Source organism: Chiloscyllium plagiosum, unplaced genomic scaffold, assembly GCF_037043375.1.
Source record: "Chiloscyllium plagiosum isolate Xiang-an unplaced genomic scaffold, Cpla_swu_hap1 HiC_scaffold_20, whole genome shotgun sequence".
Taxonomy (NCBI): Eukaryota; Metazoa; Chordata; class Chondrichthyes; order Orectolobiformes; family Hemiscylliidae; genus Chiloscyllium; species Chiloscyllium plagiosum.
The window spans coordinates 20,692,431-20,712,109 of record NW_028270158.1 but is presented as its reverse complement, the minus strand read 5'-3'; the positions used below and the strand labels follow the sequence as shown (position 1 = coordinate 20,712,109).

At 43.5% G+C, this 19,679-nt stretch overlaps 2 protein-coding genes across 3 annotated transcripts in view; one reads left to right on the top strand and one right to left on the bottom strand.

Moving 5' to 3' along the window:
• Positions 1-4,942, top strand: part of gpr146 (G protein-coupled receptor 146) — a 113,304-nt gene extending 108,362 nt beyond the window's left edge. For both annotated transcript variants that reach the window (XM_043711879.2, XM_043711881.2), the window contains one exon: positions 2,872-4,942. In XM_043711879.2, coding sequence (XP_043567814.1) covers positions 2,913-3,920 — 1,008 coding nt within the window. In that variant the 5' untranslated portion in view covers positions 2,872-2,912 and the 3' untranslated portion in view covers positions 3,921-4,942. The remainder of the gene's footprint in view (positions 1-2,871) is intronic.
• chlsn (cholesin) overlaps positions 1-19,679 on the bottom strand; it is a 411,930-nt gene that overhangs the window by 143,362 nt on the left and 248,889 nt on the right. The window lies entirely within an intron of this gene.

Here is a 19,679-nt window from a genome sequence, read left to right as displayed (position 1 = left end):
CTAACCAGGGCTTTATAGAGCTGCAGCATAACCTCACAGCTCTTCAACTCATGTAAGCAGATTTCACTACAGACTCCATTACAATGGAGTAGATAGTGAAATCTGCTTACATGACTGGCTGAAAATTATTTGAAGCAAAAGATTTCATCTAAATTAAAAGTCACTTGGTCTTCTTTCAAGTAACCCATTTCTACATGTCCAGTCAGTCTGTTACGCTAAAGTCATTTTTTTGTTTAAGATGGTGGATGTATCATCTGCTTAGGGTAGGATAAGAGTCAGTGAGTGTAGCAATGAATGCTACAATGAGATTGGACTGAGACAAACCCTTAACTTCCTTATGAACTGTATCACTTCAATTAATCTCTAAATTCAAGTTATCTAATTTTTATTCTTGTCTGACCCACCTCCTCCAACAAAAAAAAAGTATTTTCACCACAGTGCCATTTTGTTGTGTTGGGATGGAGGTGGTCAGGGAGAAGAGAGAGCGAGAATGAGAAAATGATGTGGGATCTTATTACTCATCAATCATACAGGGTACACAGGGCCTCAGTTTAAAGTTTCATCTGAAAGACACTTTCAATGGAATGTTAATATAGATTTGGTCTTGTGACCTTCTGACTCAGATGCAGGGATACCATCACAGATCCAGAAATCTGTGAGCTGCGAGGGTGGCATGGTGGCTCAGTGGTTAGCACTGTTGCCTCACAGCATCAGGGGCCTGGGTTCAATTCCTGCCTCGGGTTACTGTCTGTGTGGAGTTTGCATATTCTCCCCGTGTTTGCGTGGGTTTCCTCCCACAATCCAAAGATGTGCAGGTCAGGTGAATTGGCCATGCTAAATTGCTCATAGTGTTAGGGGAATGGGTCTGGGTGGGTTACTCTTCAGAGGGTCGGTGTGGACCTGATGGGCCAAAGGGAATCTAATCTTAACTGGGGCATACTGATGAGACCACTGGAGAAAAGGAGGAAAGCTTTGTAATGTAATAATATTACAACACTAATATATTAGTCTAATAATGCAGAGGACCCAGAATTAGCAAATTAATAAAATGCATATAACAGATGAAGAGTCAATGCTCCTATCTCATATATGGGTTCTACTGTTAAACTAATGGCAATTTAATGCTACTACATCAGCCAGTCCATCTTTGCATCATCTTACTATTGACAGAAACACATTATAATGTATTGCCTTATAAGGGTTAGCTGGGTGCTGTACATAACTTTTTTGTAGAAACAGAAAGTGCCGGACAATCTCAGTTGGTCTGGCAGAATCTGAGAGAGAGAAACAAATTTAACATTTCAAGTCCAACATGATTCTTCTTCTGAATTGTTTGCCTTGTATTATCCTCACTATTTTTAACACAATAAAATAAAAACACAATAGACTAAAAATTGGAGTATGGTAGTTTTGATGGTGAATAACTATCATGGAATACTTCCATGCATTGTTCCTCTTACTTACATTTCTGCTGCAAACTGATGAAATATTAATTTAGTAAAAGAACAGAAATGTCAATGTAACATCTGGGGTCATCATTCCCAATGGCTCAACTTCCTGAACAATGACAAGAAGGGATAATGGAAAAAACAGACTGAATGACAGAGTAGAAAATATGACGAGTCAAATTAGAAACAATGATGAGAATAATGAGACAGAAAAAAAAGACAAAAATTGAAAACAAGCAAAAGAGGAGGAGATTGTAATCCATTTTTGAGTACATTATTAAAAGAATTGTTAGATAAGGAGATAAATTAGTGAACAAAATCAATAAAATGATTAGAAAGTAAATTAATTGGATGGGAATTGCCAGACAAGAAGAGGCCACGGGTCACGTAGCCCACCACCCCTTATCCTTGTCGATGACTGATATACCAATAATGGATCTGTTTATTAGACATAGCAATTGGTCTCTCTATCAATAAATCAGCAACAGATCCAGATAAAACATGAGGAAAAGTCCAGTGGTGAAGTGTTTAGGGAACCACAGACCCAAAATCAACTGTTTCCAGAAAGAGTTGGAGCATAAGTGTAAATCTGAATGATGATGTACATGATCAACAAAGAATCAGAATAAATCCAGTCTGAAATATGCTGCAAATAGGTGACTCATTTCCCCTTTCTGTTCAGTGTCAATTAATGGTTGCAGAATGTGAACTGTATATTTCCTACATTTGAACAAAAAAAAAATGATTCTTGGCCATATTTGCAATGTATTTGATGATTAGGGCGGCACGGAGGCTCAGTGGTTAGCACTGATGCCTCACAGCACCAGGGTCCCAGGTTCAATTCCGGCCTCGGATGATTGTCTGTGTGGAGTTTGCACATTCTCCCTGTATCTGCGTGGGTTTCCTCCAGGTGCTCCGGTTTCCTCCCACAGTCCAAAGATGTGCAGGTCAAGTGAATTGGCCATGCTAAATTGCCCATTGTGTTAGGTGCAATGGTTAGAGCGAAATGGGTCTACTCTTCGGAGGGTTGGTGTGGACTAGTTGGGCCGAAGGGCCTGTTTCCATACTGTAGGGAATCTAATCTCTCTGAATGTCAAAAGATGTGATGTCCTTATGATGAAATCTTATTAAGCACAAATGATTAGTGAGGATTGAAAAAGGAGTACATTCCACATGATACAGAATGCTACCCTCAGGCAATCTTTAGTGATTCACTGAGTTTTTACCATCAGTTCACTTTCACAGAGACCTAGGCAAAATCAGAAACTCATTGTGAAGCAAATGAGAAATATTATTGTTCTATTACCATGCTTGGACCCACTTCTGAATTGATGCACCTAGTTAATTTTTGAGTATTATTATTTTACAAAACAGCCCCTCAGCCCAAAAGATTTCTAACTGCAATTTATTTTTGTCTCCACAGCCAAGCGAGCAATTTGCTGAAAGAGGCCAAGTGACGTCACTATGTGGAGTTGTGTAGGTTCTAATGGAACAGTAAACAGCGTGGATCAGCAGTTCTGCTACGACCTTGAATTGGTCTTTTCCATCCTCTCCATCATTTACCTCATCATCTGTTTCCCTTTCAGCATCTGCTACAATTCCTTGCTGGTCCTTGTTAACCTCTACAACAAGCCATCAATGACTATGCCTGATGTTTACTTTGTCAACATAGCAATCGCAGGCCTCATCCTCAGTCTTGTGGCTTTGATACAGCTGCTTGGGCCAGACAATCCACAGTGGGCTGTATGGACATTCAATAGGGAGGTCTACATCACCTTGCTAATATTGTTTAACATCTCAGCTTTGGTGACCATGTACTCTACCACTTTGCTCAGCTTGGACTACTACATTGAGCAAGCTTTGCCAAGAACTTACATGTCCAGTGTCTACAATACCAAGCACGTCTGTGGGTTTATCTGGGGAGGGGCTGTCCTCACCAGCTTTTCATCTCTTCTGCTGTACGTGTGCAGCCATGTTCCGAAGATAATTGAGTGTTCGAAAATACAGAATAAAGAGGTGGCAGATACCATCATGGTGTTTATCGGTTTCTTTGTGCCTGCCATAGCAGTGCTGTATGCCTTGATACTAATTCTCCGAATACGGAACCAGTCCACTCCTCTTGATCAAGATTCTGCAAGACTGGATCCTTCTACACACAAATTGCTGGTGGCCACAGTCTGCACTCAGTTTATACTGTGGACCCCTTATTACATGACACTGTTGGTTCACATTACGTTAAACTCTAAAGGATCAGACTTGATAACGCAGTATCATGTTTACTATTTTGTTAAGGGCTTATCTACGCTGCTGGCTTATTCATGCAGCTTTGTTATACCACTACTCTATACTTACATGCACAAAAACTTCACCAACAAACTGAGGCAGCTAGTCAGAAAACTGGACTGTTGGACTGAAGGATGCTCTCACCAACACTCAGAAGTGCAGCAACAAGTTTTTCTGAGCGAGAGCTAAGGTTCCTTCAAAAGGTATGCATCTTCACAAATCAAGGCAGAACAAAAAATATTGCAGTACTGGTCCTAAAAGCAATAACCCTGCAGCATCTGATATTAACTACAGCATAAGCTGGACAATTCCATCGTAGTAGGAGTTCTTTAGATTAAAGAGATCCAATACCATTTCATCATGCAACATTACTCTGGCCTGTTTTAACCAATTCCCTAAGCTCAATACTCAGTCCAGCAATGGAATATATTTTTAGGTTTTTGTAATGATTCTTTGCATCTGAAGCTGTGTCAACAGTTAGTGGAATGTGCAAGCTAGCAAAAATGGGGAAACCGAACTATCAAAAAGCTTGTCTGCATCAGGCTCAATGAAAGTGTTTTGTTTGGCTGAGTAACAAACAAAAAAAAACCTGTCAATCAGGCCTTGAATTGGGGTCCACTGTCTATATGTACCGAAGCAACAAGAAGAGCTGATGAGAATCCAGAGGGGCAAAGAATGTTTCCAGTTGTGATAAGCTACTCAGACAGGGTGACCAGTGAACTCTGTCCACCGTTCTGAATATACTCAATTAAAGTCGACCAACTGAATGATTTATTTTTGAGTTTGAAGGCTGTCTTGCTGAAAGTCTCATCAAAATGAAAAAGTTATAGGCTGTGTTCAAAGATCTGTGGATCAGTCTCAGTAAATGTTGGGATATCTTCAACCATTGTGATATAAGCAGAATTCATTTTTGACAGCCAATTTCAATGAAGGTCTTCACAACTGAGCCGATTCAGACACCTCAAAACTGTCAATGACCCAATGGGCTGTGGTCAGCTTCACAAACAGAAAAAGGCATAATTTCTCATTGCTAGTATTCCATTTGTTAAACATATGGTATCATTGTTAACTAAATTGTGAATGATAACTTTGCATTTGTAGATACATAACTATTGACCACAGTTCATAGACAAAGCTTGAAGTTACAAAATAGTCTAATGCTATTTATTATCATTGCATTTTAAATAAAGAGAGATATATTCAAGTTTGAATTTGCTTCAGCTATAAACTTTACATTTTAATCTGCAATGATACAGCCACACCACCCAAACAAAAAATGGCAGTATGCAATTAGAGTTTTCAGTGGAAATGCAGGGAGGTATAGCTTTATACCCTTCTTTTAAGGGCTGGGATTAATACCAACAAGTGGTGATGGAAAGTGTAGCACCTTAATCTATTTCTCAATTGATATGTAACTCACTCAGGTCTTACTCACAATGATGGCTGGTAGAGGGCTTAGAAATTTCACACCGGCCCAAATTAATGAGTGACAATGCTGCACTTGCCTAGACAGTGTACAGCCCTTTGGTGTTAGGGATGAGAAGTGTGTCATTCTATCGTACACACCAACACAAAAATATCCAAAATATCAGCATTAGTAACAGATCCATGGGATCGATTTTACCAGCCCTACTGGGGGACGGCATAAAACGGTATGGGAAGTCAAGGGCTAGCATGCCAATCATCAATATCTTCTGGCACACATCTTACTACCAGTGAAAACGTGGCAAACAGCTTTACTGCCTGAGGACAGTTTTTAGAAATTCTTTCAGTGGATGTGAGCATCCCATTTCTGCATCACCAGCACAGACATATTTTGTTACTTTAGAGTGTCCAAGTAAGCCCTCTGTCTGCTGCTGCTAGTGGGAACCCAATGTCATGTGAGGACATCATGAGATAAATCATGGCAGATGACCAGCAGGCTCAAGGTGATTTATTTTATTCGTTCACAGGATGAGGGTGTTGCTGGATAGGCCAGCATTTATTGCCCATCTCTAATTACCCAGAGGACAGTTTAGAGTCAACCACATTGCTGTTGGTCTGGAGACACAAATAAAGATGACAGTTTCCTTCCCTAAAGGACATTAGTGAACCAGATGGCTTTTTTGATAATTGACAATGGATGCACAGTCATCATTAGGCTCTTAATTCCAAACTCTTAATTAATTTAAATTCCTCCATCTGCCATGGTGAGATTTGAACCTGGGTTCCCAGAACACTACCTGGGTCTCTGGATTTAAAACCCAGCAATAATACCAGTGGGTCATTGCCTCCCCAAATGTCCTCCTATTCAGGCATCTCTTGGTGCACCAGACACTCCTTCCCCACCAATGGCAATGGCCACCTCCATGGCAGTATCAACATCTTCACTCACCAACAGGCACCTTGCCCCATAACCCACAACTGTCAGACAGACCTGCACACGGAGACCCATCTCCCTGTTTGGTAAGCCAGCAGCCTTCCATGCTGCCAACACTTTTCAAGTGTAGTTCCAAAGATGGCTATCACTTCAGGTGGTACTGCTGTATTGCCAGTCCTTCAGCTGGCCAACAGCTCTTGCAGCAGTCAGCTATGACTGCAAACAATTAACTGGATGCCACCTGTAAAATGCAGTCTCAAATCCTGCTTACTGCCAAAGTGGGAATATCACTCCCCTGCTCTCTGAACAATCTGGCGACTGAGGCTAGCTTCCTTCAGAGCACAGATAAACATTTCATACGTACCTTTATACTTCAATGAAATCCCAGTGACTGCATAACCATAGATACAAAATCATTACTCTTGGCAGGACCTAAATTACTCAAATTCAGAAAAGTCTACGATAAAGCACTACTTGCAGTTGTTACAGCCCTATAATTTAGGCCTACGATATTTCGGATAAATGCCATTCTCTCACTGTGGATTAGATTTCAAATAGCCACTATAAGAATGGGGATTTTGCAGTCAGCACATGTATGATCTTCGGTCATCTGAAAGAAATCTAAAATTGCTGAAAAGAGTCATAGAGATGTACAGCACAGAAACAGACCCTTCAGTCCAACTTGTCCATGCCAATCAGATATACCAACCCAATCTAGTCCCACCTGCCAGTACCTGGCCCATATCCCTCATAAACCCTTCCTATTCACATACCCATCCAAATGCCTTTTAAATGTTTCAATTGTACCAGCTTCCACCACTTCCTCTGGCAGCTCATTCCATACACGTACCACCCTCTGCATGAAAAAGTTGCTCCTTAGGTTTCTTTTATATCTTTCCCCTCTCACCCTAAACCTATGTCCTCTAGTTCTGGACTCTACACCCCAGGGAAAAGACTTTGACTATTTATCCTATCCATACCCCTCAGGATTTTGTAAACCTGTAAGGGTCACCCCTCAGGCTCCGATGCTCCAGGGAAAAAAGCCCTAGCCTATTCAACCTCTCCCCATAGCTCATATCCTCCAACCCTGGCAACATCCTTGTAAATCTTTTCTGAACCCTTTCAAGTTTCAATCTTTCTGATAGGAAGGAGACCAGAATTGCATGCAATATTCCAAAAGTGGCCTAACCAATGTCCCGTACAGCCGCAACATGACCTCCCAACTCCTGTACTCAATACTCTGATCAATAAAGGAAAGCATACCAAATGCCTTCTTCACTATCCTATCTACCTGCGACTCCACTTTCAAAGATCTATGAACCTGCACTCCAAGGTGACTTTGCTCAGCAATACTCCCAAGGACCTTACCATTAAGTTTATAAGTCCGGCTAAGATTTGCTTTCGCAAAATGCAGCACCTCACATTTATCTAAATTAAATTCCATCTGCCACTTCTGGCCACAAAGAAGATTACCCTCAGATTACAACAGGATCTTGATCAGATGGGTCAATGGGCTGAGAAGTGGCAGATGCTGCATTTTGGGAAAGCAAATCTTAGCAGAACTTATACACTTAATGGTAAGGTCCTAGGCAGTGTTGCTGAACGAAGAGATATTGGAATGCAGATTCATAGCTCCTTGAAAGCGGAGTTGCAGGTAGATAGGATAGTGTTTGGTCTGCTTTCGTTTACTGGTCAGAGTATTGAGTACAGGAGTTGGGAGGTCATGTTGCGGCTGTACAGCACATTGGTTAGGCCACTGCTGGAATATTGATTAAAATTCTGGTCTCCTTCCTATCGGAAAGATGTTGCGAAACTTGAAAGGGTTCAGAAAAGACTTACAAGGATGTTGCCAAGGTTGGAGGGTTTGAGCTATAGGGAGAGGCTGAACAGGCTGGGGCTGTTTTCCCTGGAGCATCAGAGCCTGAGGGGTTACCTTATAGAGGTTTACAAAATTATGAGGGGCATAGTTAGGATAAATAGACAAACTCTTTTCCCTTGATGCGGGAGTCCAGAACTAGAGGACATAGGTTTAGGGTGAGAAAGGAAAGATATAAAAAAGACCTAAGGAGCAACTTTTTCACGCAGAGGATGGTATGTGTGTGGAATGAGCTGCCAGAGGAAGTGGTGGAGACTAGTACAATTGCAACATTTAAAAGGCATTTGGATGGGTATGTGAATAGGAAGGGTTTGGAGGGATATGGACCAGGTGCTGGCAGGTGGGACGAGATTGGGTTGGGATATCTGGTTGGCATGGACAAGTTGGACTGAAGGATCTGTTTCTGTGCTGTACATCTCTATGACTCTAAGTGGTCCTCAAAAACCGAATCACATCACGAGGTATTTTGTTTTGAGTTTTAAAGCATGAGCTGGTTCAGTATGTGCACATTACCTATTGTGAACAACCAAACAAATGTGCTGTTTGATTCGATCAGCTAACTATAAGGACAGAGCTGAAAATGTGTTGCTGGAAAAGCGCAGGTCAGGAAGCATCCAGGGAACAGGAGAATCGATGTTTCGGGCATAAGCCCTTCTTCAGGAATGAGGAAAGTTTGTCCAGCAGCCTAAGGTAAAAGGTAGGGAGGAGGAACTTGGGGGAGGGGCGTCGGAAATGCGATAGGTGGAAAGAGGTCAAGGTGAGGGTGATAGGTCAGACTGGGGTGGGGGCGGAGAGGTCAGGAAGAAGATTGCAGGTTAGGAATGCGGTGCTGAGTTTGATGGATTTGACTGAGACAAGGTGGGGAGGGGAAATGAGGAAACTGGTGAAATCCGAGTTCATCCCTTGTGGTTGGAGGGTTCCTAGGCGGAAGATGAGGCGCTCATCCTCCAACCATCGTGGTTGTTGTGGTGTGGCGATGGAGGAGTCCAAAGACCTGCATATCCTTGGTGGAGTGGGAGGGGGAGTTGAAGTGTTGAGCCACAGGGTGGTTGGGTTGGTTGGTCCGGGTGTCCCAGAGGTGTTCTCTGAAACGCTCCACAACTGGGGGCCTGTCTCCCCAATATAGAGGAGGCCACATCGGGCGCAGAAGATGCAATAGATGATGTGTGTGGAGGTGCAGGTGAATCCGTGGCGGATATGGAATTTTCTTTTGGGGCCTTGGAGGGAGGTGAGGGGGGAGGTGTGGGCACAAGTCTTGCACCTCCTGCGGTTGCAGGGGAAGGTGCCGGGAGTGGAGGTTGGGTTGGTGGGGGGTGTGGATCTGACGAGGGAGTCACGGAGGGAGTGGTCTTTACGGAATGCTGATAGGGGAGGGGAGGGAAAGGAAATATATCCTTGGTGGTGGGGTCCGTATGGAGGTGGAGGAAATGGCGGCGGATGATGTGCTGTACATGGAGATTGGTGGGGTGGTAGGTGAGGACCAGTGGGGTTCTGTCCTGGTGGCGGTTGGAGGGGCGGGGCTCAAGGGCGGAGGAGCGGGAAGTGGAAGAGATGCGGTGGAGGGCATCGTCGACCTATGTTCGGGACACCACCCATGCCCTCCACCTCCTCCATGATTTTCGCTTCCCCGATCCCCAACGCCTTATCTTCACCATGGACATCCAGTCCCTGTACACCTCCATCCCCCATCACGAAGGACTCATAGCCCTCCGCTTCTTCCTTTCCCGCCGTACCAACCAGTACCCTTCCACTGACACCTTCCTTCGACTGACTGAACTGGTCCTCACCCTGAACAACTTATCTTTCCAATCCTCCCACTTCCTCCAAACGAAAGGAGTAGCCATGGGCACCCGCATGGGCCCCAGCTATGCCTGCCTCTTCGTAGGATATGTGGAACAGTCCATCTTCTGCAACTACACTGGCCCCACCCCCCACCTTTTCCTCCGCTACATCGATGACTGTATCGGCACCGCCTCGTGCTCCCACGAGGAGGTTGAACAGTTCATCCACTTCACCAACACCTTCCACCCCGACCTCAAATTCACCTGGACAGTCTCAGATTCCTCCCTCCCCCTTCCTCGACCTTTCTATTTCTATCTCAGGTGAACGAATCAACACGGACATCTACTACAAACCGACCGACTCCCACAGCTACCTGGACTACACCTCCTCCCACCCTGCCCCCTGTAAAAATGCCATCCCATTTTCCCAATTCCTTCGTCTCCGCCGCATCTGCTCCCAGGAGGACCAGTTCCAAAAACGTACAACCCAGATGGCCTCCTTCTTCAAGGACCGCAATTTCCCCCCCCGATGTGGTCGACGATGCCCTCCACCGCATCTCTTCCACTTCCCGCTCCTCTGCCTTTGAGCCCCGCCCCTCCAACCGCCACCAGGACAGAACCCCACTGGTCCTCACCTACCACCCCACCAATCTCCATGTACAGCACATCATCCGCCGTCATTTCCACCACCTCCAAATGGACCCCACCACCAAGGATATATTTCCTTTCCCTCCCCTCCCCTATCAGCATTCCGTAAAGACCACTCCCTCCGTGACTCCCTCGTCACATCCACACCCCCCACCAACCCAACCTCCACTCCCGGCACCTTCCCCTGCAACCGCAGGAGGTGCAAGACTCGCGCCCACACCTTCCCCCTCACCTCCCTCCAAGGCCCCAAAAGAAACTTCCATATCCGCCACAGATTCACCTGCACCTCCACACACATCATCTATTGCATCCTCTGCACCTGATGTGGCCTCCTCTCTATTGGGGAGACAGGCCGCCTACTTGTGGAGCGTTTCAGAGAACACCTCTGGGACACCCGGACCAACCAACCCAACCACCCTGTGGCTCAACACCTCAACTCCCCCTCCCACTCCACCAAGAATATGCAGGTCTTTGGACTCCTCCATCGCCAGACCAAAACAACACGACGGTTGGAGGAAGAGCACCTCATCTTCCGCCTAGGAACCCTCCAACCACAAGAGATGAACTCGGATTTCACCAGTTTCCTCATTTCCCCTCCCCCCACCTTGTCTCTGTCAAATCCATCGAACTCAGCACCGCCTTCCTAACCTGCAATCTTCTTCCTGACCTCTCCGCCCCCACCCCAGTCTGACCTATCACCCTCACCTTGACCTCTTTCCACCTATCGCATTTCCGACGCCCCTCCCCCAAGTCCCTCCTCCCTACCTTTTATCTTAGCCTGCTGGACAAACTTTCCTCATTCCTGAAGAAGGGCTTATGCCCGAAACATCGATTCTCCTGTTCCCTGGATGCTGCCTGACCTGCTGCGCTTTTCCAGCAACACATTTTCAGCTCTGATCTCCAGCATCTGCAGACCTCACTTTCTCCCCTAACTATTAGGACATACAGCCTACCTACCTGGCATTGCATTGGCACTGTAATTCATAAACTGGTAGGCAGGAAGTTTTTCCAAGATAGCAATCTGTTTGTTGGAAAGTAACCCTAGTGTAACCAAGCATGATAGAGCACTAAATTGATACTTAGCCCAGTTGAAATCTTGGCAATAATTTTCTAGCCTTAAAATGCCCATTCATAGGTTTGCAGCCATTATCCCACAAAATAACTTTGATGTGTTCTGTTTCTGCATGCAGCTGAAAACTGCAAAGTGAGCAAATGACTCATACTTTATTTCCAGGATTGCAGAAAAGACCAGTCACTTAAAATTGTCTAGCTAAAAGCATGAATATTAAATAGTGAAGGTGAGGAGCTTGTATCTATTAGTAGATTTCTCAACTAACATGTTGAGGAAAGGGAGCATTTTCATTTCCATCTCAAAAATGAATGGTGGAGCAAAATGGAGCATACAGAGATGGGTAAGGAAATTCTTCCATATGGCAGATTCAAAGATTGCAAACACGTCATCTACAAACAATCGCCAAGATACTGAGGAAGACTAAATTACCAATATGCTATCTTTTTTAAAAAGTTCTGAGGTAATTGAAATTAGAGGTCCAGGCTTAACGACATCCTTTTAATACTAGGATCTCTAATCAAGATGAAGATCACAACAGCTTTGCTCCATATTCATGCCTTGCATAAAGGCTTAATGGACCCTTTCAGATAGCTTTGTCAGAGTATTTTGCCAGTTATAATATGAAATTTAAGGAAAAGGACACAGAAATTTCAATGCCTTAGGTCACGACTCCTATCAGCAGCATCACCAGTGCTTTAAGTCAGCATGAGTTCAGAGGCTTTGTCTCCAGTTTCCTTCAATATATTTGTCAGCTATTCATAAACATTTGCAAATTATTCAACACTTCACAACTACAATTATCATACAGACAAGGGTTTCTATACTGTATTCTGAAAGGTGCCATATAAATGCAAGTATTATTTTCTTCGTTATAACTGCAAAAGCTACTATGTTCTGGTCCTGCCCTGCTGACCAGAGCAACTTATTAGTAAAGTCCCGGAGAAAGTCATTCTTTCAATAACATGATAATAGTGGAATGCCATTCCCAACATCATAACATGTTGGAATAAAAGAAAAATGCTGCAAATTCTGAAAATCACAAACAAACACAGAGGATGCTGGAGAAACACAGCTGGTCTGGCCGCATCTATGGAAAGAGAAACAGAATTAATGTTTTGAGTCAAGTATGACTTTCTTCAGAACTGGCTACAATTGCATTCTGATTTTTACTCCAGAAAAATTTAGCTTAAAATGTTATTGCATCAGTTCACCAGTAGGCATATCTATAAAATGACAACATGGGGAAGAGGACATAGATTGACTGTAATTTTCCTGACAATAGGCCAGGGAAAAAAGGTTCGGAATTCAAGACTGTCATAACAACAAAGTATATTTTTACAGCACCTACAACATTCAAGAATGTAACAAGACATTTCAGGGATAACAACTGACACTGAAACAAAGGAGGAGAGATTAAGTGCTAGATCTTGTGCTCCTAGATCCTAGCAATCAAGATGGAAGGCAGTTGTGAGGTAAAAACAAATCACATTGACTGGCATAACAATTTCCCAAACTTCATTTGCCTTCAGAGTAAGTCATGGTTGGAGGTTCTGGGTTACCTGTGCACTGCCTGCAACAAATCAGGCACACTAAAGGTCACAAGGCCAATTTAAGTCAATTTTCCAGGAAGCATCCATGTTCCCACATGTTTTAGGGATCCGTTTAGATGGCCTCCTGGCAGTATGCCAGCAGTATACCTCCCCTACAAGTAAATGTAAAAGCCCATACTGCCTGCCCAGGTGCAGGAGTAACCACAGGGCCATCCTGTAAAAGGGATCTCTCTATCTTTCCCATAGTCCCCCCCAAACTACCGCAGGAGTGGCTTGGCTGCAAAACTCATACTTCAAAAAGTTGGAGGGAAGGTGGCTTCCATTCTGAAGCATCGTTTGACTTCTTTAGGTTCCATTGCAGTCTACTGTTATTTTGGGTTTAAGGCTTCTAATTGGCCCTTCGGGTCTGACAGTCCACTCTATCTCCAAGTTAATTAAAGGGCACCACTATAAAAATCACAATTGACTATTTCTTCACATGCCTTCCTCTCCTTGGTGGACAGACGCCAGAAACAGTCCCGGCCTCTGTTTTTCTCTCTCTCTTGCTTTGTCTCTCTCTCTCTCTCCCCCCCCCCCTCCCCCAAATCCCCCAGGGAAGAAAAAATTAGGCCCTGCAAGAGATAACCAGAACTGGAACTGAAATAACTTCTTGAAGGCCAGTATCCCATCACCAAGCCATCCTTTATTTACGTATGCGTAGTACATGTCCAGCTCGATCACAGCCAGTTCTGAGAGCGTGCAGAACCCCGACACTCCTGGGCTTTCTGATTGGACCACGTTAACAACCCCAATCAGGAAACTCTTATTTTATGAGATCTACCTGGCTGACCTCATTCCGAAGAGGGAGGTTATAAGTTGAGTCTAAACAGGAAAAGGAAGTTTAGAAGGGAACCTAAGCTTTGAAGCCTGAGCTGCTGAAGGCATGACTAACAATGGTGGAGCAAAGGAATTCAGCATTTATTTGGGTCCAGAACTGGAGGAGCATTGAGATCTCTGAGGGTTGTCGGGCTGTGGAGGTGACATTGTAAGTTGCAATTTGCAAACATCACGACATTCAAAATCAGGAATCTTCAAGTCCAAGTTAAACCAAACAAAAGTGGTTTGTCCCTGAGCTGAATGCAGCAAGTTGGCCTCTCTGCAATTAGTCCAAAATTTCTTTTAAAATCTGTTATTCAAATAAATTAAGGAGTCGATCCCTTAATTCAGCTAGTTCTGTCTCCCTATCCATGGCCTCAATTGTGTGACTGACGCAATACCAAGCCCTCGTAGCAGTTGCCATGGGAAACAATTACATTGCAGTCTGTTCACCAGGCTCACATATAAAGGACAATTTGTCCACCGAAAAAATGACAGACCTATACTTAGCAAGCTGTAAAATGTCTGTATTAATAACCATTGCCATCATTGTCACCATGGTGTTTTGTATAGAAATTGACATCATAATCTTCCTGTTGGTAACAAAACTGGTACAGGCCAGCACACTCTTTTAAGTAGACATGGTTCTTTTACTGTGATTTGGATTTATTTAACAGTTCATAGTCTCCTATGTTTGTCAAGGGAAAACAAAACAAATATTAAAAATAAGAACAAGAATCTGAAACCATTACAGAAAAGAATATGCTGATGGGCAATTTAGTAGATGCCATGTGGAGATCAAACACAAGCATATACCATTGGGCTGAGTGACCTGTTTCTGTCCTGTATATTGCATGCAATAAAAATTGGATGGCCCTGTTATCCTTTTCTGAAGAAGATGTTTTGTTTTGACAGCCTGCTAAATTGGTAAAAGTATCAAAGGAAAGTTTTATTCCTCATTCCATGAAGAGATTGAAAATAGAAGAAGGAAGAATATATTGCATTCTCAAAGCCTGGTATTCAAGGACTTTGGAAATTATTATACTTTTTTCAAAAATCAAGTGTCATGCAATATGTACGAGTCAGTGGATGCCAAAGATCTGAGCCTCATTAGCAGACTTGAAGACATCAGAGATTTCAAAAGCAATCTTGTAACAGAGTTACAGATGTACAGCACGAAAACAAGCCATTCAGTCCAACCCATCCATGCCAACCATCCTAAATTAATCTAGTCCCATTTGCCAGCGCTGTAAACCCTTCCTATTCATGTACCCATCCAAATGCCTTTCAAATATTGTAATTATACCAGCCTGTACCATTTCCTCTGGCAGCTCATTCCATTGACACACCACCTTTTGCATAAAGAAGTTGCCCCTTAGGTACCTTTTAAATCTTTCATTCCAGATTAATGGTTGCTTGGGATACAAGAGGAATTAAAGGGGTCTTATAGCATAATTGCTTCATTTTTTCAGCGACAGTTGGAGTGGGAGGAGCGACATTTTAAAACATAAAACCTTACTTCAGGAGTTCAGTGTTCTGCATTTTTTTGGCAGCAGTTGGAGTGGGAGGATTAACAGCGAGGACCAGTGGCTCGATGGGAAGGTAATTTTAAAATATAAAAACTTACCTTGGGAGTTTCAGGTAAATATTTTGGCAGTGGTTGAATCCTGAGACACTATACATGTAATGTCTCCCACCCACCCTCCTCCTCTAACCAAAAAAAAGGACGCACGTGTTGCTGCTAAGATATTTCTTGTGTATCTTGTGATTGATTAAAAGTTTACGATTAGTTGATTAATTGAATAAGGCACAGATAAGTACTAGAAATTATTTAATACATAAATTTGTATAAATTAATTAAATAAGTAGAGATAACTGGACAGGTGATATGGTGTAACTGTATGATGTGGGAGCTGGCTGATCCCATTGTGAAAGGCAGTGACCACATCTGCAGCAAGTGTTGGTTGCTGGAAGAACTCTGGATCAGAATTGATGATCTGGAATCTGAGCATCAAACACTGCAGCACATCCAGGAGGGGGAAAGTTACCTGGATACTTTGTTTCAGGAAGCAGTCACACTCGATAGATTAAGTAATTCAAATTCAGTTAGTGATCAGGAACAACAGGGTGTGACTGTAAGTGAGGCAGGTAGGGGAATTCTGAGTTCAGGAGTGGAGGAGCCTCAGCCCTTGCCCTTGTCCAACAGATATGAGATTTTTGCTCCCTGTGTGGATAAGGGAAAGGGCTGTGGGGAGGATGAGCCAGCTGACCACAGCACCATGGTGCAGAAGGCCATTCAAGAGGGGGAAGCAAAAAGACAAGTAGTTGTTATAGGGGATTCTAGAATTAGGGGGACAGATAGTATCCTATGTGAGTCGGATCAGGGGTCCCGTATGGTGTGTTGCCTGCCTGGAACTGGCTTGAAAGGATATTGGAGTGGGAGGGAGAAGATGCAGTTGTTGTAGTCCACGTTGACACCAATAACATAGGCAAGGCTAGGAAGGAGGACCTGTTTGGGAAGTAGCAAGCACTAGGAAGGAAATTGAAAGACAGGTCCTTGAGGGTCATAATCTCTGGATTACTGCCTGAGCCACGTGCTAATCGGCATAGGTTTAAGAAAATTAGGGAAGTCAACATGGGGCTAAGAGATTGGTGTGGGAAAGAGGGGTTCCATTTCATGGGATAGTGGCATCAGTTTTGAAACTGGGGCAATATGTACTTATGGAATAGTCTCCACCTGGAACCAGTGTTCTGGCGAAAAGGATAAATAGGGTGGTCACTAGGACTTTAAACTTGCGAGTCGGCGGGCGGGGGGGGGGGGGGAGGGAGGAGGGAAAGCAACAGCAAGTATGGAGTCAAGTAGAAGGATAAGCAACAAGTTAGCATGTGTGTAGGGTTTAAGTTCGAGGCAGACTAGGAATGAAGTAAAAAGGAAAGATAACTTAGGAGTTAACTGGAGATGATGGAAAGATAACTGGAGATGATGGAAATCATGAGGATAAGAAAATTAGCATTAAGGTACTTTACCTGAATGCTTGTAGTATTCGTAACAAAGTAGATGAATTAACAGCACAAATAATCATGAATTTTTAAAAAAGGCATCACGCAGATGTGGTTGCAGGGGGTTCAGAACTAGCAGTTAAACATCCAAGGATTTACAACTTATCGAAAAGACAGGGAGGTGGGCAGAGGGGGCAGGGTTTCCTTGTTAGTTAAGAATGGAATTAAATCTATGGCACTGAATGACATTGGGTCAGACGATGTGGAGTCTTTGTGGGTGGAGTAGAGGAACCACAAAGGCAAAAAAACCATAATGGGAGTTATGTACAGACCTCACAGCAGTGGTCAGGACCACGGGCGCAAGATGTAGCAGGAAATAGATAGGGCATGTCAGAAAGGCAAGGTCACGGTAATCATGGGGGACTTTAATATGCAAATAGACTGGGTGAATAATGTTGCCAGTGGATCCAAAGAAAGGGAATTCATGGAATGCTTACAGGATGGCTTTTTGGAACAGCTTGTGATGGAGCCCACAAGGGAGCAGGCTATTCTTGAATTAGTGCCAGACTTTATAAAAGATCTTAAAATAAGGGAACACTTCAGAGCGATCATAATATGGTAGAGTTCAGTCTGCAGTTTGAAAGAGAGAAGGCAAAATCCGATGTACTAGTGTTACAGTTAAACAAAGGTAATTACAGGGGCATGAGAGATGAACTGGCGAAAGTCGACTGGAAGCAGAGCCTAGTGGGGAAGACAGTAGAGCAACAATGGCAGAAGTGTCTGGATGTAATTGAGGACACAGTACAGAGGTTCATCCCAAAGAAAAGAAAGATTATCTGGGGGGGAGGAATTAGAGAGCCATGGCTGACAAGGGAAGTCAGGAAATGTGTCATGCAAAAAGAAAGAGCCTATAGTGGCTAAGAGCACTGGGAAATCAGAAGATTGGGAAGACTACAAAAACAAACAGAGGATAGCAAAGAGAGAAATAAGGAAGGAGAGGATCAAATATGAAGGTAAGCTAGCCAGTTACATCAGAAATGATAGGAAAAGTTTCTTCCAACACATAAGAAACAAACGAGAGGCAAAAGTAGAAATTGGGCCGCTCCAAATTGATGCAGGAAGGTTCGTGATGGGAGATAAGGAAATAGCTGAAGAACTTAATAAATACTTTGTGTCAGTCTTCACAGTGGAAAACATGAGTATATCCCAACAATCTAGGAGAATCAAGGGGCAGAGTTGAGTATGGTAGCTATTACAAAAGAGGAAGTGCTAGAATAGGTTAAAGGTGATAAATTTCCTGGTCCCTATTGGCTACATCCTAGAGTTCTGAGGAAGGTGGCTGAAGAAATAGCAGAGGCATTGGTTGTGATCTTTCAAAAATCACTCGAGTCAGGGAAAGTCTTAGATGATTGGAAAATCGTTGTTGTAACCCCCTTGTTCAAGAAAGGATCAAGATGAAAGATTAGCCTAACCTCGGTTGTTGGTTAAATTCTAGAATCTATCATTAAGGATGAGATTTCTAAATTCTTGGAAGTGCAGGGTCAGATTAGAACAAGTCAGCATGGATTTAATAAGGGGAGGTCATGCCTGACAAACCTGTTAGAATTCTTTGAAGAGGTTACAAGTAGGTTAGACTAGGGAAACCCAGTGGATGTTATCTACCTAGATTTCCAAAATGCCTTTGATAAGGTGCCTCATGGGAGGCTGCTGAGTAAGGTGAGGGCCCATGGTATTCGAGGTGAGCTATTGGCATGTATTGAGGATTGGCTGTCTGACAGAAGGCAGAGAGTTGGGATAAAAGGTTCTTTTGCAGAATGGGAGCTAGTGACATGTGGTGTCCCACAGGGTTCAGTGTTGGGGCTGCAGCTGTTCACTTAATATATTAATGATCTAAATGAAGGGACCGGGGGCATTCTGACAAAGTTTGCCAATGATATGAAGTTAGGCGGACAGGCAGATAGATCTGAGGAGGTGTTGAGGCTACAAAAAGATTTAGACAGTTTAGAAGAGTGGTCCAAGAAATGACTGATGAAATTCAATGTGAGCAAATGAGAGGTCTTGCACTTTGGGAAAAAAAATACAGGCATGGACTATTTTCTAAATGGTGAGACAATTCATATAGCCAAAGTACAAAGAGATCTGGGAGTGCTAGTCCATGGTTCTCTAAAGATTGACTTGTAGGTTTAGTCCATGATTAAGAAAGCAAATGTAATGTTGTCATTTATCTCAAGAGGGTAGGAATATAAAAGCAGCGATGTGCGACTGAGATTGTATAAACGTCTAATTAGGCCCCATTTAGAGTACTGTGTCCAACTCTGGGTCCCATACCTCAGGAAGGACATACTGGCACTGGAGAGCGTCCAGCGGAGATTCTCAGGATTGATCCCTGAAATGGTAGGTCTAACAATAGTGGCTTAGCGGCTGAGAATCCTTGGACTGTATTCGTTAGAGTTTAAAAAGTTGAGGAGAGAACTAATAAAAACTTAGAAGATAATGCATGGCTTAGAAAGGATGGGCGCTGGGAATTTGTTTCTGATGGTGGGGAGACTAGGACCCGTGGGCACAGCCTTAAATTAGAGGAGGTCAACTTAGAACGGAAATAAGGAGACATTTCTTCAACCAGAGAGTGGTGGGCCTGTGGAATTCATTGCCACTGAGCGCAGTGGAGGCCAGGATGTTAAAAGTCTTCAAGTCAGAGATTGATAAATTCATAATCTTGCAAGGAATTAAGAACTTCGGGGAAAGTGTGGGTAAGTGGCGTTGAAATACCCATCAGCCATGATTGAATGGCAGAGTGGACTCGATGG